The sequence below is a fragment of the Alexandromys fortis genome, unplaced genomic scaffold (genome assembly GCF_014885135.2).
Source record: "Alexandromys fortis isolate MF-2015 unplaced genomic scaffold, M_Fortis_MF-2015_v1.1 scaffold_118, whole genome shotgun sequence".
Classification (NCBI taxonomy): Eukaryota; Metazoa; Chordata; class Mammalia; order Rodentia; family Cricetidae; genus Alexandromys; species Alexandromys fortis.
This window is the reverse complement of record NW_026068010.1, coordinates 4,523,413-4,547,300: the sequence shown is the minus strand read 5'-3', so window position 1 is coordinate 4,547,300 and position 23,888 is coordinate 4,523,413. Positions and strand designations below refer to the sequence as shown.

Genomic DNA, 23,888 nt, shown 5'->3' with positions numbered 1-23,888 from the left:
TTTTTTTTTTTTTTTTTTTTTGGTTTTTCGAGACAGGGTTTCTCTGTGGCTTTGGAGCCTGTCCTGGAACTAGCTCTGTAGACCAGGCTGGTCTCGAACTCATAGAGATCCGCCTGCCTCAGCCTCCCGGGCGTGCGCCACCATCGCCCGGCTAAAATTTCTTTAGAAAAAACAAATTCAGTTTGTAGTATAGATTTTCTTTTTTTAAAATATTTATTTAGTATACAATATTCTGACTGCCTGTATGCCTACAGGCAAGAAGAGGGCACCAGACCCCATTACAGATGGTTGTGAGCCACCTGACAGTTGCTGGGAATTGAACTCAGGACCTTTGGAAGAGCAGGCAATGCTCTTAACCGCTGAGTCATCTCTCTAGCCCTGTAGTATAGATTTTCAAGCAAGATTTTAAGCTGTGTTAATTGATTGATGACATTTTTGTGAAGGTTTTGTAGAGAATATGAAATCGAGGCTTACAAATATGAAATTGTTGTCTTACAAACGGACAGTGTTCTGGATTTAGACTATATTGGAGAAAACAGTTGAGATTTAGAAATTGGATGAAATAGGTCTACTAGCTATAACTGAATATAGAAAAACAAAATTAAGAGAACAGATTGGAGAATATTAGAATGGAATGCAATAGAATCTCGAAAGAAAGACCTGAGAGATTAGATAGAGGTGATTATACCTGTGGGTATTTGCTTGAAGAAAAGGTAGAACACTTTAGTGGAAAGATGCGGCAGTTATCAGCTATTCACAGAAACTACTATTAAAAATCAAACCCCTCCCTCCCCTGGAACTGAAATATTCTAAGAGATCAAAATGATAATGTGCTTTCCCCCTATGTTTTCAATTTTAGAAGGCTTAAAGATTCTGTTTATCCATCTGTTATATTTACGTGTGTACGTCTCGGTGTCCCAGCCTTCATTTTTAGTACCTACTCCATATGTTCTCCTGTGTAGGATTCTTCTCATCACGGAGCTTGGTTAAACAGATGAGAAAACACATGAGTACCTCTTTAGATTGATGGATGTTGTTTAATGAAGACAGCCTCCCCTTCTTGTAGATTTTGGGGGTGGTATTTGTTGGTTTGGTTTTGGTTTTTTGAGACAGGGTTTCTATGTAGCCCTAGCTGTCCTAGAACTCATTATAAACTAGGTTGATCTCAAACTCACTGCCTCCCAAGTGCTGGGATTAAAGGTGTGTGTCACCACACCTGCCTTGACCCCTTCATTAATCCTTGGGTTATTTGGCATCGAATGTCTTTTGTTGAGAAAGTGGTGTTAGCTTTCAAAACAAGGTTTGGAGAAAGAAAAGAGTAAAGAATTGTTCAGAGCGTTGCTCATTTGGAGAACTAAATTAGTTTATGTTTGGAATTGAGCCCCATTCTTCTTAGTTTAGTCCTTATTTCACCACTTGCCTATTTGTATTTTTTGTTCCTGCTGATGTACAGTGGCTTAGTTAAGGCTGCGTTAAATGCCTCCTGTTTGTTTTCTTTCTTCCAAGACACTGAGCTAATCTGGAACTTACTGTGTAGTCCAGCATGTCCTGTAACCCACTAAGAAGCTCTGGCTCTTCTGGAACTCATGCTCTCTGGTGCTTAACTTCCCAAGTGTTGGGATTGTAGGCATACACCATAACATTTTGAGACTTTTTTTTTTATAGCAAGAAGTTAATTCCTTTTTATTATAAAATGTGGAAGCTGGCTGTGATGCCACACAACTTTTTTTTTATTTTATTGAATTTATTGAGCTCTACATTTTTCTCTGCTCCCCTCCCTGCCTCTCCCCTTTCCCCATCAACCCTCCCCCAAGGTCCCCATGCTCCCAATTTACTCAGGAGATGTCGTCTTTTTCTACTTTCTACTTCCCATGTAGATTAGATCTATGTAAGTCTCTCTTAGTATGCACATTGACATCTAAGTTCTCTGGGATTGTGGTTTGTAGGCTGGCTTTCTTTGCTTTGTGTTTAAAAATCACCTATGAGTGAATACATGTGATAATTGTCTTTCTGTGTTTGGGTTACCTCACTCAAAATAATGTTTTCTAGCTCCATCCATTTTCCTGGAAAATTCAAGCTGTTATTATTTTTTTCTGCTGTGTAGTACTCCATTGTGTAAATGTACCACATTTTCCATATCCATTCTTCGATTAAGGGGCATTTAGGTTGTTTCCAGGTTCTGGCTATGACAAACAAAGCTGCTATGAACATAGTTGAGCACATGTCCTTGTGGCACGATTGAGCATCCTTTGGATATATACCCAAAAGTGGTATTACTGGGTCTTGAGGAAGGTTGTTTCCTAATTTTCTGAGAAATCAGCACACTGACATCCAAAAGGGTTATACCAGCTTGCGTTCCCACCAGCAATGCAGAAGTGTTCCCTTTTCCCCACAACTTCTCCAGCATAAGTTGTCATCAGTGTTTTTGATTTTGGCCAATCAAATGGGCCTAAGAAACAAGTGGGTGTAGCTATACTAATATCTAACAAAATAGACTTTAAGCTAAAATCAGTCAAAAAAGACAAAGAAGGACATTTTATATTAGTCACAGGAAAAATCCATCAAGAGGAAATTCAATATTGAGCATCTATGCCCCAAATACAAGGGCACCCTCATATGTCAAACACTTCTAAAGCTTAAATCATATATTAAACCCCACACACTAATAGTGGGAGACTTCAGCATTCCCCTCTCACCACTGGACAAGTCAATCAGACAAAAAATAATCAGAGAAATAAGAGAACTAACAGATGTTATGACTCAGATGGACTTAACAGACATCTACAGAAACATTCCACTCAAACACAAAAGAATATACCTTCTCAGCACCTCATGGAGCCTTCTCAAATTGACCACATACTCAGTAACTAAACAAACCTCAACAAATACAAAAAAATTGGAATAACCCAATGTATCTTATCATTTTGAGACTTTTATTTATCTTTTGTGTCCTTAGTAACTTCTGAATTTATATAGCTTTTACCTTTACTACTTTGTGTTTAATATAAGCTGTACAAAACAGCATTATCTTTTTAATCATTGACCTGAGCCATTTTGGTTATAAGAAGGCAAGGGTTAGTTGTTTCTGGGAAACTCTGCCACCTGCTTGTTAAAATTTTTATTATTTATTATTACTATTTGATTGCAGGGGCTTCTGGGGATAGAACCTGAGCTTTGTGCATGCTGTGCAAGCATTCTCTTGTTGAGCTTCATCCCTAACCTCTGGTTTTTTGACGAAGGGTCTTTCAAGGAATCACAGGCTTGCCTGAAATTTGCTCTGTAGCAGAGGCTGGCCTCAAATTTAGGATCCTTTGAGTGCTGGGATTATAGGTATGAATCTCTACACTTGCCTTGCTACTATCTTTTAATGAAAGTATTCGACTGAATTCTAATAGATACTGACTTTAAATACTTAGGACTAAGCAAGAGAAACACATTTCTTTCTTTCCTTATTTATTTATTTGTTTGTTTGTTTATTTATTTATTTATTATGTATACAATATTCTGTCTGTATGCCTGAAGGCCAGAAGAGGGTGCCAGACCTCTTTACAGATGGTTGTGAGCCACCATGTGGTTGCTGGGAATTGAACTCAGGACCTTTGGAAGAGCAGGCAATGCTTTTAACCGCTGAGCCATCTCTCCAGCCCCGAGAAACACATTTCATACCACCCTTGTAAGTATGTTAAAGTGGAGGTTCTGTCCTTCTAGGCTACCTGACAGCACTTCAGTAGGTTTATTTGAGGCAGAATTTAAGGACATTTGAAATAGAATTTTGTTACTATTGTAGTTGTCCTTAGCCAAACAAGAGTGCTCTGACCCAGTGTTTGGACATTGGACATAGAACCATTTAGACACCAAGTCTTGAATGGGTTTTTGTTTGTTTGAGTGAATCTTTTTTTTTTTTTTTTTTTTTGGTGAGGGGGATTCTAGACAGGGTTTCTCTGTGGCTTTAGAGCCTGTCCTGCTGTCCTGGAACTAGTTCTTGTAGACCAGGCTGGTCTTGAATTCACAGAGATCTGCCTATCTCTGCCTCCCAAGTGCTGGGATAAAATGTGTGCGCCACCACCGCCCGGCCTAGTGATTCTTTTTCAGAAGGTAGAATATAGATCAAAGATCTTTTACTAAATCATTTAAGGGAAAAAGGAATGGGCTTAAAATATGTTATCTATTTAATATCTTTTACTCTGTTGATTTCATGTGTGAGTGTATTTTCAGAAACAAGCCATCAGTCTCATCAACAAAGTGTGTGGCTATTATCAGAGATAAAAGGAGGTTGAAACATTTGTAACAGCTTGTACTCCACATTTGGAGACTCGTCCTTGCTTAGCTAGTGAGGGATATAATTTCTCTGATTAGGCAAATCATCCAAATGGTCTGATTATCTGTGCTATAAAGTATTTTTAAGGTAAATTATAACAATTATGTAGAAATTGTACAATAAATGTTTTGTATTTCAAATTTATTCAGTACTGTAAGCAGAGAACCGAGCTTGGCAACAGCAGCTGTCTATCTGCAGAGCTACTGCCCTGAGAGGAGACAGATAATAATTATACAAATGAGGATGTAGAATGGTTTAGTAAACTTAACTTCATGCCATCTCTTAAAAGTGCTAGAACTAGAACTTTATAGACTTCTAGAGGTAACTTCAAAACTTGCCTTTTTTCCCAACCATACGCTCTCCAACATGATGAGTGCTCTAGACATTTGATGATAACTTCATTCATTCATTCAAGGTCTCACTACTTAGTACAGGGTGTGCTAAAACTTGTCAATTTCCTGCTTGCAACACCATGTCTAGCTTTTGCTGAGGATTCTAAAGCATGAGACTATGCTGTTGTCCCTTAGTACTTAGGTGAGTTGGTTGTCAGCTCGTGTACAGGTATCAGACTTCTTTGATACTTAAGTCCTTGAATAAAAGGGTGTCACATTTGTATATGCCTCATACATATATTCCCACATTGTACTTAAATGATCCCTGAATTCCTTAAAATACCAATACAGTGTAAATGCTGCATACTTACTTGTTGTGTTGTAAACTGGTATTTTAAAATAGTTGGGAAAATGTTCAGTAATGGTACTAGTATATATTTGACAGATTTATGAGAAAAATATTTAAAACTCTGCCTTCTGGCTTATATCATTCAAAAAATAACTACAAAATAGATAAAGGAGTAAAATAAAAAAAATAATCTGAAAGGGGGCTGGAGAGATGGCTCAGTGGTTAAGAGCACTAGCTATTCTTCCAGAGGACCTAAATTCAATTCCTAGCAACCACATGGTGGTTCACAACCATCTATAATGAGATCTGGTGCCCTCTTCTGGCATAAAGGCTTGCATGCAGATAGAGCACTCATATACATAAAGTAAATCTTTTAAAAAATATCTAGACAAAATATGGATTGAAAAATTTTTAACAAGATGGCACCTCCTGTCAAACATGATGACCGGAATTTGATCCCTGGAACTCACATGCCATGTGTGCCTCCCCCAACACACACACACACACACACACACACACACACACACACACACACACTAAATGTCGCTAAGGAGTAAAGAGCAATGGCTGAAGAAATGACTCAGGTTAAGGGCCCTGGTTGCTCTTCAAGAGGTCTAGAGTTCAATTCCCAGCAACCATATGGTGGCTCACAACCATCTATAATAAAATCTGGTACTTTTTTCTGGCAGAACGGTGTATACATAATAAATAAAGAGTAAAGAGCTGCTAAGAATACCTAGTAATTTACCATCTAGGAAATAAAAAAAAAAAAAGAACTTGAGCTTTTGGTGTTAGTGTGTGTGTTGATTTTTTTGTTTTGTTTTGTTTTGTTTTTCTCCAGACAGGGTTTCTCTATAGCTCTAGCTGCCCTGGAACTCCCTTTGTAGACCAGGCTGGCCTCGAACTCACAGAGATCCGCCTGCCTCTGCCTCCCAAGTGCTGGGATTAAAGGCATGCACCACCACCGCCCGGCTCTTTTTTTTTTTTAAATATTTATTTACTTATTATGTATACAATATTCTGTCTGTGTGTATGCCTGCAGGCCAGAAGAGGGCACCAGACCTCATTACAGATGGTTGTGAGCCACCATGTGGTTGCTGGGAATTGAACTCAGGACCTTTGGAAGAGCAGGCAATGCTCTTAACCGCTGAGCCATCTCTCCAGCTCCCACCGCCCGGCTCTTAAACCATTTCTTAAGCACAATGATTAGCATCTTAAAACCAAATAAAAGCATGACTTTAGGAATGATTACAGTCTGGATTCTGGTACTGTTTAGTATAATTAGTTATTATATGGTAAGTTACAATCAAAATCTCTTTTTGGGTGATTGAGCTCTGGTTTAGAATGCTAATATTTTAATTTTAATTAAAAAGTTTTTTTTGGTTTTTAAATTCTTTATGTGTTAAGTGTTTTGCCTGTGTGAGCATGCCTGGTGCCCTTGGAGGTCAGAAAAAGGCTGGGTTCCCTGGAACTGGACTCATACATAGTTGTCAGCTGACATGTGGGTGCTGGGAATTGAACCTGAGCCTTCTGCAAGAGCACTGACAGATATTAACGACTGAACTGTTTCTGCAGCTCCATCATATAACTCTTTAATTTTTCTTCCATTCACAGGCGGATCTCTGTGAGTTCGAGACCAGCCTGGTCTACAGAGCTAGTGCCAGGACAGGAACCAAAGCCACAGAGAAACCCTGTCTCCAAAAAAAAACAAAAAAAAAAAAAATAAAAATAAAATAAAATAAAAACCAGGCTTTCTAAGCTAACATACAAACTATCAGTTTCATTGTGGCATCTCATACATAATTGTTCACGCCTCACGCTACCCACCTGCTTTCCTCCCTTCCTCAAGTTCTCCTGCTTCCTTTTCACAGGTATTTTTTCCCCCTCTCCCTTCCTTAAGATCTCTATCCTCTTATGATCCTTTTCTAATTTTCTGACCTAGAAACAGCACATATATAAACACACATAATTGCAGTATTTATTTATTTACTTATTTATTTATTTTTGTTTTTTCGGGGCAGGGTTTCTCTGTGTAGCTTTGGAGCCTGTGCTGGAACTTGCTCTGTAGACCAGGCTGACCACAAATTCACAGAGATCCACTTGTTTCTTTGAGTGCTAGGGTTAAAGGTGTGTCTCCCTTTCTAATACCAGGGAACATCTATAATTATAAAAGTAACACTCTGTCCTTTCAGTTTATGTCATGTAAATTACTTGTAAGTAATTTACAAGTAATTTACCAAGGTAAGTTGAGTGGATTTAGTTTCCTTTTTTTTTTGTTTATGAAAAAATACTGTGATGGAATAGCTAAAATCGTTAGGTTAGAACTGGTAGTCTAGGATTCTGAATGCTTTCACCTTCTACTGTTTGTCTTTCTGTCTCTATGTCCCTACTTACTGTATATCATTGTAAGATGGTATCTTTTTTTTTCAAAGCAGAGCTTACTTATTACTGATCTGATCTGAGAAATTTTTGTTCAGTGTACAGTGATTTAATGTACCAATCTCTAAAATTTATTATACTTTGGAGAATCACGGGCTGTTTGCCATCTTATGTCTTAGGCTATTTCTTACTCTCACATGTTGATCATCTGTGTTTGTGATTAGTGGAAGTGAGTTTGTGAAACCTGTCTTTGATCAAATATGGTTTTTCCACATGGATTGCTTACTTAATCTTTCTTGGTTTTTGGGTTACTTGTACCAGAGAGAGACAGTTCTAGGCTTTCAGTACCAATTCACAGAAAGCTAAAACATGCATGTTAGCTGATGTTATTTGGGAAGCAATGCGTGGTTGTTTAAAGTCATAGTACAAATGCTGGTTTAAGGTTTTCATATCTATAGTTGGATAGAGTGAAATATGAAGTGATGTTTAAAATCTTGATGATCTGAAAGGATTGGCTCCTCTTCTGCTCATCTGCCTACAGTGTCCTTAAGGAGTCAATACCAGGTGTCCAGTGCTAACTTGTCCCGTGGTTCCTTTATCTAGTCATAGATCTATGGTTTCTTTTATTAACAGAATTCTGCTTGGTCAGAGTCGCGATGGCATCGTGTTCAGCACTGATGACTATTTTCATCATCAAGATGGGTACAGGTACAATGTTAATCAACTTGGTGATGCCCATGACTGGAACCAGAGCAGAGGTTTGTTTTGGGCCAAGACTCCTGGGATGGAGTATTGAGTCATACCTGGGTTTTATTTTGACTTAGACTTTTACTGGCTGAGTGACTTTGACAGAGTGTTAATAACCTGGAGTCCAATTTCTTCTTATGTAAGACATGATAGTAATTATATTTGCCATCTCAGGTAAAGATTGTGAGAATCAGTGAACTTAGATAAAGTGGGATGAACTGTAGACAGTATACCAATATAAGCTGATAAAATACAGGTGGGGGACATTTTGTTTTATTTTATTTTATTTTATTTTGGATTTTCGAGACAGGGTTTCTCCGTAGCTTTTGGTTCCTATCCTGGAACTAGCTCTTGTAGACCAGGCTGGCCTCAAACTCACAGAGATCCGCCTGCCTCTGCCTCCCGAGTGCTGGGATTAAAGACGTGTGCCACCACCGCCCGGCCAGTGGGGGACATTTTAATATGCTTTCTTTTTTACACTTTATGAATAATTCTAAGAACTCTGATACTTTTGTATTCTGAAAGCCGTTTGCACCCCATATGATACTAATGTCTTTAAATCTTAATAACATGCCTGTATTAGTTTTCCTCATTGGTACTGTTATGAGAACTTTATCAGATACTTCAGTTTTAGAATACATGGGTCAGTTTCTTTCCATCATAAATAGTGATCTCAATCCTGATAGACTATTTGAGTCAGGTGGGAATCCTCCCCTCTTTTAAAAAGGGTTCGACCTTGCTCAGCCCTAGGAATTCGGCTTCCATTTGGTTTAGAATGAGGACTAAAAACTGGACCTTTGCGGAGCAGTCACACATGCCTTTAATTCCAGCACTGGGAGGCAGAGGCAGGCGGATCTCTGTTCGAGGCCAGCCTGGTCTATAAGAGCTAGTTCTAGGACAGCTAGGATTGTTATACAGAGAAACCCTGTCTCGAAAAAACAACCCCCCCCCCCAAAAAAAAGTGGGCCTTTAAAATATTTTCATTAAAAATATTTTTGATGTATAAAGGTGTTTTACTTGGATATAGATCCCTGTAACTGGAGTTACAAGCAATTGTGAACCACCATGTGGGTGCAGGGACTTAAACCTGCATTCCCCAGAAGAGCAGTGAGTTCTCTAACAGATGAGCCATCTCTCTAGCTCCAGTTTTGTGTGTGTGTGTGTGTGTGTGTGTGTGTGTTAATTTAGATCTAGAACTATCTAAAAATGACATTTGCTCTAAATTACTTTTAAAAACCTACTTTTGGGGGCTGAAGAAATAGCTCAGTGGTTAAGAACACTGCCTGTTCTGCCAGAGGACCAGGGTTCAGTTCCCAGCACCCACATGACAGCTCACAACTGTCTGCCATCCATCACCAAGTGATTTCACACCCTCATATAGAGATGTGTAGGCAAAACACAAACGCACATAAAATAAAATAAATCATTTAAGAAGAAAAAAGAACATAGTTTTGGGTTGATAACATGGTTCGGTGAGTAAAGTATTAACTAGTCTCTAGGATCTGCCATTCTTAAACGTACCTTCAGTAAGTTACTCCTTGGTGCTGAGACCCAATACCCAGCACGAAGCAATTTAAAGACAGTCTTATTTTGTCTCACAGTTTAAGAAGGGATGCGTGGCAGGGAAGGCCTCACAGGAACACAATGCAACTGGTCACAGAGTATGGACTGTATAAGTTAAAGGACCCATTTCTTCCAGCCTTGCCCCACCTCATAACGGTACCTCAGCCTTCCAGAATGGTGTTACTACCAGTAGGGGATTGATTGTTTGAATATGTGAGCCCATGGGGGGCATTCCCCCTTCACAGCATAAACAAGTACACCCATCCAATCCTTTGACATTGCAACACAACCCTGTTCTTTGCAATGTTCAGTCTAGTTACCAAAACAAAACACCAAACTTGCGAAAAGTAAATCTCATGTGTTTTTTTTTTAAATATTTATTTATTTATTATATACACAATATTCTGTCTGAGTGTATACCTGCAGGCCAGAAGAGGGCACCCGACCTCATTACAGATGGTTGTGAGCCACCATGTGGTTGCTGGGAATTGAACTCAGGACCTTTGGAAAAGCAGGCAATGCTCTTAACCACTGAGCCATCTCTCCAGCCCCAATCTCATGGTTTTTTAAGTGAGTTTAAAATTTTGAATTGAGCCACAAGCCCTGACGATTCTCAGCCGCATACGGTCCATGAAATCCAGGTTGGACATGCATCATTTCATTATGTTGAATTTAGTGGTTTGAATCCTATATATTGAAAAACTTTCCATCTTTGCACTCAACTTTGATAATTTTTCTGACGTTATCTTGTCTAATATCCCAGAGGTATACATATACTGCTGTCATTAACAAATGGCTCACTGTGAGGGGATTCTTCCCTCATGGTCAAGAGATGACTCTGGGGTAGAGTTGAAGTTGCATTCTTATCAGTCACATATTTGAGAATCATTCTAGGAAGTCTCCAAATAACAGCTGGACTGTGGTATTGAGCTACTTGATATATGAAATTTTACTTGTGGGTAATGCCTTTCTTTTATACTAACATTCAAAAACATCACTTAAAGTTTTCTCTCTCTTTCTCTTCCCATCTTTATTTATTGTGTATATGTTTGTGTGTGTGAGGGCAGGTACATTTGTGCTCAGTGTGTGTAGATCGAAGAACAGCTTTTTCAGGAGTGATTCTCTCCTTCCATCTTGTTTTGAGGCAGAGTCTCCCTTGTTTCTGTCGCTGCACTGTACTCCGGGCTAACTGAACTGTAAGGTTTAGACTTGTTTTCCTATCTCTGCCTCCATCTTGCTGTAAGAGTTCTGAAACTGTAAATGTGTGCCATTGCCCCTGCTTTTGAATGTAGGTTCTAGGGAATGGGCTTGGGTTCTAGGCTTGCATGGCAAGCAGTTTTCTGTTTGAGCCATGTCTCTCACATAATTTTTATATTACAGAAAAACTTACTGTTTTGATTTATAAAAGATTATCCTCATTGCCTCAGTATTTTGTTAACTTTTCATTTAAAAATTTCTTTCTGTGTAAGCAAATCTTTGCTTCTTGTACTATGTCATTTATCATCTATATTTCCTGTTAATGAAAATTGGGTCTAGACTGAAAGCTTCATTAGCTGTAAGTGAACAAACAAGTTTCAAGATGTGTTTTTGCAGTTTATTGGGGTTTGATTGTTTGTTTTGTTACAACTAGCTTCCAGTCCAGAAAATACCTTGTATTTTATGTCTGGTGTATGTCTTATATTTCATGGCACTTACTGAAAAGATACTACAATTTTTGTTTTAAACGAAAAAATGTATTTCTTGATACCAAATATTTAAATTTTATTTGTTTTTATTTCAGCAAAACAAGCTATTGATCAGGGGAGATCTCCAGTTATAATAGACAACACTAATACACAAGCCTGGGAAATGAAACCGTATGTGGAAATGGTAAAAAATGACATGCAAGTTTTGTCCTTTTATTCTTAACTTGCTTTTGTATTCTGAAATTTTGGTCTATTTGATCTTTATTATTGACATTTTCCCCTTGTTTTCTAAATAGTTTTGTTGGGTTGGTTTATTTTTTTTTTATTTTTATTTATTTATTTTGTCTTTTCTTTTTTAGCTTAAAAATTGGGAATGATGTTTATGATGGTTGAATGTGCTCTTCTTCTTAGTTACTCCTGAACTTGAAGATAGTAATTGGAATTCTTTCTATTAGATAGTCTTAACATTTTTCTAAGCCACATTTTACCAAGAAATATTTTTCTTGGTTGAGTGCCCTTCCTGTTGTTAGATGAAACTTATATCTGTGTGCCTTCTTTTTCTTAAAAATCTTCTCCGGGTTTTGTCTTCTCCCCCCGATGTAGGCCATAGGAAAAGGATACAGAGTAGAGTTTCATGAACCGGAAACTTGGTGGAAGTTTGATCCTGAAGAATTAGAAAAGTAAGAGCCTCATTTTTATTGAATCCTTATCTTGTTTCTTTAATTTGTCTTTGTGTGTTTGTTTTTTTCTGGCTTTGCTTGTCATCTTGTCAGTTTTAAGCAGGGGCTGTTTGTTTTTTTAAGAGGAACAAGTTTTTGAAGAGCTTTGCCTTGTCAAAATTCATAACTATCTTTTGCTAAATGTGCTTGGTTCGTTTTTCTTAATGTGAATCTCTTTATTAAGTTTATTGACTGGGGTGATGTGACATTAGAGCTTCTCCCTCATCCCACATCATGTCCGTATTGGAGGCCCCTCACCAGCTTTTGTCTTGTGTTTTCATCTTTCTATAATTCCATCCCAAGAGCCTTGGAATCGCAGTGTTTGGGAATTCCTTTTTCTCCCCCCAGGGTGGTAATGTGATGCATTTAGCTTGTTTATTTTCCCATTGGAGTGTGTGGCAGTATGTCATTTCAGACATCTTAACATGTCTGCTGCACTGGCTTCTCTGAATGGATGGTTTCCTGCCAGGAAGATTTAGGGTTTGTGAGTTTGTTTCTGAGTTGTTTGGAGGTTTTGTTTTGTTTTGTTTACATCATATTGAGAAAATAAGTCCAGAGTTTGATATATGTTAGGCAAGTACTCTTCGGATCTTTCTAGACTTCAGAATGAGAGCCTTGTGAGTTACTGGGTTGGGACTTGGAGCCTGGTTCTTTGGTTCTTTCGTGTTCACCAGTGCCCTTTCTTTCCTTCACCCACTACTTGTCACTCTTCTTTCCCTATCTTGGTTCACTTCCTTTTCAGTAATAATTTTGTTGAGGTATCATTCATATAGCTTACAACTTACCCATTTGAAATAGACAATTCAGTGATTTTAGTTTACTCATAGAATTATATAAATGCCACTCCCTATTTTTTTTGTTTGTTTTTGTTTTGTTTTTCAAGGCAGGGTTTCTCTGTGGCTGTGGAGCCTGTCCTGGAACTAGCTCTGTAGACCAGGCTGGTCTCGAACTCACAGAGATCTGCCTGCCTCGCCTCCCGAGTGCTGGGATTAAAGGCGTGCACCACCATCTCCCAGAGCTACTCCCTTTTTAAACTGACTTTTTCACTCTTTAACTTCCATCATAGTTTGTCCCTTCCTGCTTAAACTGTTTTTATTTTCTGGTGCTGTTGATAGAGCCTTAGTGTGCACACTGTAATCACATTCTGCTCGCATCCTTAGTTTTCAGGCTATTCTGTGTGTAGGGCCCAAATCACTTATTTCCCCATCTTTCATTTCTTTGACTTCTCTTTGTGATTTTTGTGCTATATGATGGCAGTATCTGATTGGCATTGTTTGCCTACCAAACCATCTATGTTACATTCAAGGTGGAAGAGTGTAAATTTAAATGGAAATTTTTTTGTTTTTCTTTTATGGGACAGGGTTTCTCTGTGTAACAGCCGTGACTACCTGGTCCTTAGTTGGAAATTTAAAGATAGTTGAATCATGGTATATAAATGGCTGAGTGATTAAATTGTCCTGTAGTTATGGCTTCATTTGTGTTTGAGAGACTTGTGACTTAATAATTTGCTTGCTTGGTTGCTTTGTTCTGTTTGAAACAGGTTCTCACTATGTAGCTTTGGCTGTCCTGAAACTCGCTATGTAGACCAGGCTAGCCTCAAACACAATGATCCACCTACCCCTGCCTTCTAAATGTGCACCACCGTGGCCACTGAAGTAATTTTTTAATGTAAGTTAACAGTCCACTTTTTTTTAACTGGTATGTAGCATAATTTGAATTTTGGAAGAATTGGGTAGAATCAAATCACTGAATTTGGCATCTTGTGGATTTAGTCATATTTTATTTTTTTGTGCTTGGGATTGAACCCAGGGTTTCAAGCATGGCATAGTAGGGATCTAACAGTGATAAATTCCCCTAACCCGTTTCCTGCCAATTTTTAACCTTGAATCTGTTCTGTTTTTCCCTCCTGTCTCTGTTGTTGTTGTTCTGTTTTACACTTTTAGGTGTCAAATATCAGATTAGAAAATTAGATTTTTTTTTGGTGGCCTATTTCTAGGAAAAATGAGTTAGTAAAGTAAGAACAGTGCCATGAATATAAAGCCTGTTCCTGTATGTTGTCTTGTAGTCTGTCAGAATCATAGGAAACAATGAGAATAAATAAACCATCCAAAGGCCTGAGTATCAAGAACAGTTTTTAAATCACTTTTCTTGTCCCAAACTCATATAAAGAAAAGTATAGGAAGAGCTGTACTTGGTGGCACATGCCTGTAATTCCAGCACTAGGGAGACTAAAACTGAACAGGGTCTTTACATGACACACATACTTAGCTGTCACCTTTTGAGAATGTGACTGGCCCCTCAGCAGCAGTTTTAAGAGTCTTTTGGGGAGGATGGTTTTGATTTAGGTTGTTTTTTGACCTGATAATCTCTTACTGCTTCTATTTTTGGAAGTTTTACCATGTAGTTTTTATTTTAATATTATGGTTTAATTTTGCCTTTTTCAACTTACATGTGCATATATAAATAAAAATCATGTCTATTCTTTATATCTAATTTTTCAATGAACATCCTATTATATTTCTAGTAATAAGGTACTAGTTATATAAAATCTTAGAATACAACAGGAAAAGCTGGACATAGTGGTGCACACCTTTAATCTCAGCACTTGGAAGGCAGAGGCGAGGCAGGCGGGTCTCTGTGAGTTCAAGGGCAGCCTGACCTATAGAGTGAGTTCCAGAGCTATTTCACAGAGAAACCCTGTAAGATGAAACCCAGAAAAGAAAAAAGAAAAAAAGTAAACATCTTCTATTTCACTGTATACCTAATGTTTTCAGTATTTCTGTAAGAAGCTGTAATCACTTCACTTTGTATGAATCTTCTTGTATAAAGCAAGAACGAACAAAGTATGTCTTTTCATGTTTATAAAATACCATTTAGACTATGCATTAGCTGTAAAATAGCTGTATCTCTAAACCTATATTTTCTTTAAAAAAAATTTTAAGATCCATTTCTTTCTTTTTTTTATTTTTTGGTAGGAGGAATAAACATGGTGTGTCTCGGAAGAAGATTGCTCAGATGTTGGATCGTTATGAATTTCAAATGTCCATCTCTATTGTGATGAATTCAGTGGAACCATCACAGAAAAGCATACAAAGACCCCTCCCTCTCCCGGAGGAGCCGAGGTGGGGAGGCTCTCTAGACTCACAGGGTCAAGCCCCTGTCACCGATAGCTCTAAGTTGGCTGGCTAGCTGACATGCTGATTACTTTGAGAAAAAAGTAGTGAGCCTGTCTTCATTTTGAATAGCTTCAAATAAAAAGACAACCACTCTTATGTTGCTCTACAAGAGTGTTCCCTTCAGTTGTTTAGATCCTAAAGTACAAATAAAAATTGCATAAAATTGTATTTTAAATGTTTTTATAATCTTTTGTGATAATACTTTTGGTTATTGTGAATACTACAATGAAAAGGGAACTAGGATTTTTTTCTAAAACTGAATTTTAAACTAATTATCTATTTTAAATATTGTTGAACTGCTTTTTTAATAGTTCATATTTTAAATTTTAATAAAAACTAACATTTTCCCATCCTTACCCTAAATATACAGAAATACTAGCTTTTTATACAATACTTTATAGTTGATTACTTTAATTTGGCATGCTAATGGATTATATTTCAACTAATTCATAAGTGTGACAACATTAGCTCTAAGCCATAATTAGCATCTCACGTAGTTCAGTTTCCCAGCAAATGTTAGGCAGTAGGGATATTAATCATCTTGTGGGCCATCTACATTCAAACCCCCTTCCTCTCCAGGGAGGGGACAACGGTGGGAGGCTCTTTGCTCTCTGGGCTCACATAATCAAATTATTTATGCACATATTCCTACTTGGAGTTTTAGGAAGACTAGAGGCAAAGCAAGTCATATAGTTTAAAAGGCCTGTCAGACAATTCTGATGATAATTCAGGTTTTTTGCTGTTGTTAAATTTGATGCAATATAATTCTGGCATAAAAATATTAATATTTTGGTGGCAGTGGTGGTACTCACCTTTAATCCCAGCACTCAGCAGGCAGAGGCAGGTGGATCTCTGTGAGTTTGAGGCCAACCAGGTCTAGAATGAGTTCCAGGACAGAGAAACCCTGCCTCGGGAAAAAAAAAAAAAAAAAAAGATTGGGGGTGGTTGCTTAGCACTGGTCATTTGTCCTGTGCAGTATTATTTCTCCTGGTTCCAGTTCTTACTGTGGAGCCAGCTATGTTTCTTTACTGAGTAGCTTCCTTTATTAGATTATATTCCTTTTTTTAGAAATTAAAAATTTAGGTGCACTACTTCATTTTTGATTTTTATAAGTCATTTCCATCTTCAAACACAGCTTTGCATAGTCTGTTCCTATTGAGCAGTACAAGTAACTCCACCACTTCTTACTAGAATACATTTTTTTCCAGTTATAGAAAATGTTTCTTTAATCTCTGGTTTATTTTTCTAAGAAAAATTCCAGATAATTACAGTGTAATTTCAAAAATTAATTTATCTTGATCCTGTGTATGCTTTGCATGTTAATGCATCATGACTCTTACATTTTTTTCCTAAATAGCCTATTTTAAGTCATGTAATCTTTGTTATTTTGAAACCTCTTGCTGTTTTTTGCAAGTTGTGAGACCGAAAACTAGATAAAGTATTGTCAGCTAGGTTTTTTAATCATGTTGTCATTAGTGACTAAGATTGTGATGGCTATTCTTTACTTGCCCTGCTTTGAGCTGCTGATATTTGAGGAGATCTGACATACCTTCTTACCTTGTTCAGCACATGTGTGTGTGTGTTTGTATATATTTGTTCATCCTAAGTAAATTTGTAGTAGGAATATGCTAACACATGTTCTGTGTGTGTGTGTATACACAGACACATTATAGATATGTTTTTGATATAAGATTGACTTTTAATTTGGGTTTTTGTTGTTTTCCAGTATATTATTTAAATTAGCCCAGTTTGAAAACCACACTAAAAGGTTAAACTTAGGGATAGGTGAAGCAACTGTTGGATGCTATGTCTCTAAGAGACTATTTAGTATAAAGAAACCCTGCCTTAAAAGAAAAAAAAGAAGAAGAAGAAGAAAGAAAGAAATTTTATTTAGAATTGGAGAGTTGCTCTTCCAAAGGACCCAATTTGATTCCCAGCACCCATAAAGTGGCTCATAAGCACCTGTAACTCCAATTCCAGGGACCCCAACACCACTAGTCTCTGTGTGCTCCTGTACTCACACACATAGATGTCCTAATGCACACAGGATTTAAGGAGCTTCATTTGAGCCAGTGGTGGTGGTGGTGCATGCCTTTGATCCCAGCACTTGGGAAGCAGAGGCAGGCCTTTGGGAGATACAAACTGTGAATAAGTACATTTCTAGATTTCTTTTACAGACTCAATTTTTATCTTTGTGTATTTTGGGAATTAATAATCATTTAGAGATCATTAATCATTGCTGTGTAATTTTTAAAATTGTGAATTCTTTTTGAATCAGGGAAAATGGGCATTCTCAAAGACTTTTTAAAGATAGAAAATTACTTTATAGTTCTTCCAAGCATTGTGCCTCATTTAAAAAAATAACAATAATGAGTTACTGTGGAATAAAAGATACTAACATCAAATAATTATTGGGTGCTAAAAGCTAATAAAAGTATAAAATTTACCTGTTAATCTTAGCAATTTTTTAAAAAATTTGAATGTAATTTTGATGCCTCTAGTGCTACATGTCACTGTAGAATGGTTTCCATTGCAAAGAATGTGTAGCCATTAGTCGCTGTATTTAAGATGTGTCACTCAGCTTCTATTCTAATTCTGTAAGAAGAAATAAGAATTTCTTGGGATTTTGTTTTGTTTTTAGCCTTTGAGTAAAAATGACTACCTAATTGATAAACACGTTTATGATTATCTTTGTTATAATTTTGTTAGTAAAGCCATCAAGTTGAACTTTGGCTCTGCTTTTCAAGTGGGAAGTTTTATTACCATTATTCCCCCCTTTAAAGAAAACATTGATTGTTTCATATATTTATCTGTTTAAAAGTAAAATTTAAAATAAAATAATTGGGTTTGTTGTTGAAGTGATAATTGATTTAGGCACTTGAAGTTTGCTTATCTCTAGTATAGATTATTGAACTCTTCTAGTTTTACATATTGATTAGTTTTTAAAGGATTCATAATTTCAAATGAAATTTATAGCGTCTAATTTTTCTTTGAAGTGTTCATATTTTATTCAGATTTTTATTACAAACCTGTCAGAAGCTAATTTTCTAAGTAAAGATAAATGAATAGTATGTTGTTACCCATTTGGATTGTTGGAGAAATACCATTAGTTGTTACCGTCATTAGTAGTCTCTAGAGCTCTGTGTTTACTTCTTAGTTCATTGGTATATAAATGTATACCGACATGAATCCTTTAACTGAGAAGGGCTAAAGTTACAGCTGTTAATCTTATTTCTCATACAGTGATGCATTACAGTAGAGTTCTGGAAAAGAATTAGTTTCACTTTGATACTATGGTCATCCAGAAGAGATAATTCAGTGATAGTATGAAATACAGATAGTAATTTTAAAGTTTTATGGGTTACACAATTTATGAATATTTTTCTATTAAATTTATTAGCTTTATTTTTGTTCACTGGGAAAGAGAAACTAAATTAAAGTTAGGCAGTTGACAAATACACTGCTGGAGATGGCTGTTTTTACAGAATAATGTTGGCATGCTGGATGTGGTGAGTGAGCCTTTGACCCCAGCACCAGCAGCTGATATCTTTGAGTTCAAGGCTAACCTGGTCTACATAGCAAGTTCCAGTGAGACTGTGTCTCAAAAAAAAAATTGGCATAACAATTTTTTTTAATTAAGGTACCATTAAAACAATAGCTTTGTATACATGCCAGATTTTTTTCTTTAGACTGTCCTTGGGGGTGGTAAGGCGCTAGATTTGTTGAAATACGTTATAGAAGAGCCGTTAGTGCTTATCTGTGTCTATTGGGATTTTTTGGTTGTTGTTGTTTGCTTGTTTTTGTAAAAACAATGGTTAGATAGATTTCAGTTTAGTTGATTCAAATTGTCATGTTTGTGTTTTGCCTTCATGAATATATGTGCACGATGCATGCAATACCTAAGGATGTCAGAAGAGGATATTAGATCCTGTGAGCTGCCATGTGGATGCTAGGAACTGAACCTGGTCCTTTTTGAGTGCAACCAGTACTTAACCACTGAGCCATTTCTCTGATTTCCAAATTGTTGACTATTTTAAGCCTAAAAAAAAATTTCACGGTTTTGTGCTTTGTAAATTTCAGAGTAAACATTGATAGGTATGTAAGTATTGTGTGCCTCTAATCTTTAAAAACTTGTGGAAGAATGATTATAACTGACAGTGTCTAGATTATAGTGAATGGAATATGTGTGTAAATGATGATTTATTTAGAACAGTCTCTATGGAAATTCTTAATACATTGTCACTGTCAGGTTATGCAGAGGAAAAGGGATATTGTGTCACAAATAACTGTTAGTGGTTTGTTTGTTTTTGCATTTTTTAATCATGCCAGCATGTGTGTGACATGTGCCATTGCACTCATGGAGGTCAGAGGGCTGCTTGGAAGAATAGGTTCTCCCATCATGGGAGTGTCTAGGATCAAACTCAGGTAGTTGGTCTTGTTGGCAACTGTTTTTACCCACTGAGCCATCTTGCAAGCCCATGAGATAATTCTTGGAAAAGATCATTGCAGTAAAGAGTTATTCTTCTTCCCCCCCCCCCCCCCAGGGTTTGTCTGTGGTTTTGGAGCCTGTCCTGGAACTAAAGGTGCACACCTTTAATCCCAGCACTCGGGAGGCAGAGGCAGGCGGATCTCTGTGAGTTCGAGACCAGCCTGGTCTACAGAGCTAGTTCCAGGACAGGCTCCAAAGCCACAGAGAAACCCTGTCTCGAAAAACCAGAAAAAAAAAAAAAAAAAAAAAACCCAAAAACAAACAAAACTAGTTTCCTGTAGCCTATGGCCTATGCTGGCTTCAAACTCATTGCATAGCTGAGGATGACCTTAAAACTTAAACTCAAATCCTTCCTGCTGCCGCCTCCCAAGTGCTGAGGTTACAGGCAAGCAATCATCATTCTTCCTTGGATTGGAAATTTTTAATTTTAGATTTTTTTTCTAGATATTATTGGAAGTTTTAGCCATTTTTATTAGGAATAATCTGTTTTTCTTCAAAGATCTCGTACTAGTAATCCTGCCACATTTCAAGTGTAGTAAATATTTCAATGATTATATACATAATACACCTCTGAGCACTTGGTTTGTTAACTTCAGGAAACTGTACTTAAAAACAAAGTATTTTATGTAGTTTGGTCCCAGCCATAGTGTAGGCCCTAATCTTAGAACTAGACAGAATCACATCAGCCAGCATTACTCCTGTTTGTTGGTAACTGACAACTTTGTGTTGAGGGTATTTTTCTAGCTCTCTTGTTCTTTCTTTTGTTTGTTTGTTTTGGGTTTTTGTTATTGTTGTTTGGCTTTTAGAGACACAGGATTTCTCGGTGTAGCTCTGGCTGTTCTGGAACTTGCTCTGTAGACCAGGCTGGCCTCAAACTCAAGAGCTCGGGCAGCCTCTGCTTCCTGAGTGCTAGGATTAGAGGCATGGTCTAGCGTTTAATAATTTTCTTGTTGCTTGTTTTAAAGTTAAAGCACCTTTTGTAAACTAAAGGGGAAGATTGAGAGAAGTTTAGAGAAGCTCCTAGGTTGTTCTCTCAGTGTATTTGTGGTTACAATTGTTTTTGCATTTAGTAGAGTTTGCTAAAAGGCTGATTTGGTTTTTGTTTTTTCCTTGAGGGAAGCAGTATTGTAGTCTTACTTGTATTTTCATATGAAAAATCTAAAATTAAAGTTTTACTCTTAGGGTAAATGAATTCATCACAGCTAATAATTATAATTATACCATCCTCACTTGTCATTGAGTACTCTGGTTTGGTTTGTTTGGTTTTTGTCTATCAAAATGAAGGAAAATTTGTTTCATAAAGGCTTATAGTTTCTTTTTTTCTTAATGGTCTTAAAAGTCATGTTTCTTTTTTTTTTTTTTTATGTAGTCTTTCTATATGTGCTTTCCTTTTCTTCTGTTTTCTGCTCAGCAATCTTCCTGTAACTGCATGACATTCTTAGTGAGGATGATGGGTAAGTCCCTGACAAAATAATGTCACAGATTTTTCCTTCCCCTGTTCCACTGAACTCTGTGTCTGCATGAACTTCGCCTCTGGCCACACCTCAGCAGTTACTCTCTTTGACCCTATGGGTTAGTATAATTTTGATATGAAATGATTATTGTAAAGGCTTATTTTTTTAAAAAAATGCATTGTTGTTATACTTTTTGATTGAGATAATGATATAATAATTTGATGTGTAGATCTTAAGGGGAAATTTTTCAGTAACAAATTGCAGTGCTGGGAGATTGCAGTTAATATGTTGTAGTTACAGACTAATGTTGCAGAGTTCACTGTTACAGAATGTTGCAGAATGTTAAAGCTTCCTCCAGAACTGCAGGCCTCAGCATACTAAAGTTTGTGTAAATAACTAATGTCAGTTCTATGCCTGTCACTATTGAGCCACAGTCCTAATATGGGCTTAAGATAAATGATTTATTCCACAAATTTCTCTAGTAAAGATGGGAAAATGCATATCTAGGGAGGACTGTATCCCATATCATCTTTAACCATGCAGTCCTCTTTCCGATTTAGCTATTTTTTTCAAAACAGAGACATTCCGGTGAAGCATTTGGTTCATCTTTACAGTACTTTCCACACGACTAGAAGCTATGTTGAGGTTTCAGTCAAGTTGAATGATGATCTGTAAGTAGTTATTTAGAATTCAGTTTTTGAAAAGTCAAGATTGAAAATAGAGAATTTATACCATTTAATGTTTAAATGTTTTATACAAATTATATATTAATATAAAAATATTCATGGTTTTAAAAATATGTTCATATTTACTGTTGTGTTTTAATGTTTAACATTTTTACATTTCTTATTTTAATTCACATTTGAAATTTGTAGTATTCAATAAATGGATTATTGAATTACATAAATTGGGTTTTTATTCGTGCTTAGTTTTCAGACAGCATTTCTTAATATAGGTCAACATTATTTATACATGCTGTTATTTTTCTGTTATGCCTGCCTGCTGTCTTAGCTGTATCGACTGTGGGTGTTCTGAAAATCACATCCATTCTCCTTTTTAATGCTCTAAGTTAATTTTCCAAAATTAAAGACTAGAGAAGGTAGTATCTTAAGTTAACTTTATAAATTACATAGTATTAAATTATAAGGAAAAAGTTTATTCAATGAAGAATTCTTTGAGTATTTAGCTTTGTTTTAACTAAAAATAGTAATGAATTGGGTCTCATTTCTTTTTTATTTTTTTTTTTAATTTTTATTTTATCTTATTTATTTATTTATTTTTGGTTTTTCGAGACAGAGTTTCTCTGTGGTTTTGGAGCCTGTCCTGGAACTAGCTCTTGTAGACCAGGTTGGTCTCGAACTCACAGAGATCCACCTGCCTCTGCCTCCCGAGTGCTGGGATTAAAGGCATGCGCCACCACCGCCCGGTTTATTTCTTTTTTAATTGCTTAAGAGTATGTTAGCTTTTTATCATTCATTGACAGTAGTTTAGATTTTGCTTTGAGTAGGAAAGACTAAATGAAAGAAGATACGGCATTGTTACTTTTAGCTTAGGAAACTAGAAAGCAGTACATGTGGTCTTGGGAAATAGTGAATTACAACATGGGCTACAGGTGCAGTTGTAGTGTATTTATATTCCAGTCAAATACAAGCATAGAAATGGGCTAACATTTCTGAATAATTACAAGTAGTGAAAAATTATATCCTAAAATTCTAAGGAATAATATTTAAGGATAGTTGTTGAAAAAGGTATTATCCCCTTCCCCCCTCCCCCAACACACATACCTTTCCATTTGCTGTTCATAAACCAGTAGAAACTGGAATGAAATAAGGAAGCTTGTTGCATTGTCAAGAATTTCAGTGCCTCAGACACTTGGATCTTGTTCCTTTGTATCTGTGGCATCTGTATAGCTTTGTTCTTTAACAGAAATCAGTAAACATGAATGAGACCTGGGCCCCAGGCTTTTCCCTGAAAAAATCAGAGTGGGAGGAATCATTGATCAAAATAGAGCAACTTTTCAGGAGTGTGTTATATAATCAGTCACATCCGGTACTGCAAGGTGTGTCTGGTGTCATGCTAGAGCCTTGTTCTCCTGATTGATGTTACCAGGAGTCTTGAGAGGTGTTTGTGAACTATGATCAAGGCTTCTAATACCAGTGAGGTGAATGATATTTTTGATTATGTCTTTTAAGTCATTTCTAGTTTTTAGCACTTCCTAGCACTTAAGATTATTCTAATCTTAAGTGATCCACCTAAAAGATTATGAGTACTTTCAGAAGTTTTCCAGAGGACTCTGGATTGTGATCCTCAGTATAAATTTCAAAAAATTCCTCTACTCCTACCTCTCCCAGAATCCCAGAGCATGAAGTTTGAACATAAACTTGTGTGACAGTGAAGAGTGAATGCTTCTAATGCTTATGTCTACCTAATTATCTTTAAAATGCATATAACTACTTTATTATTTAACTGATTCAAGCTAGTGAATTCCACTTTAACTTTTTTTTTGGTTTTTTTTTTTTTTAGATTTATTTATTATGTATATAACATTCTGCCTCAATGTATGCCCACAGGCCAGAAGAGGGCACCAGATCTCAGTACAGATGGTTGTGAGCCACCATGTGGTTGCTGGGAATTGAACTCAGGACCTCTGGAAGAGCAGCCAGTGCTCTTAACCTCT

At 36.7% G+C, this 23,888-nt stretch overlaps 1 protein-coding gene across 9 annotated transcripts in view; it reads left to right on the top strand.

Annotated features, from left to right (window-relative positions):
* N4bp2l2 (NEDD4 binding protein 2 like 2) overlaps positions 1 to 23,888 on the top strand; it is a 92,210-nt gene that overhangs the window by 4,726 nt on the left and 63,596 nt on the right. For 7 of the 9 annotated variants that reach the window (XM_050161920.1, XM_050161921.1, XM_050161923.1 and 4 more), the window contains exons 3-6: positions 8,012 to 8,136; positions 11,469 to 11,557; positions 11,977 to 12,053; positions 15,068 to 15,214. In XM_050161920.1, coding sequence (XP_050017877.1) covers positions 8,012 to 8,136; positions 11,469 to 11,557; positions 11,977 to 12,053; positions 15,068 to 15,214 — 438 coding nt within the window. The remainder of the gene's footprint in view (positions 1 to 8,011; positions 8,137 to 11,468; positions 11,558 to 11,976; positions 12,054 to 15,067; positions 15,215 to 23,888) is intronic. The other 2 variants (XM_050161924.1, XM_050161925.1) reach the window with 2 other exon arrangements.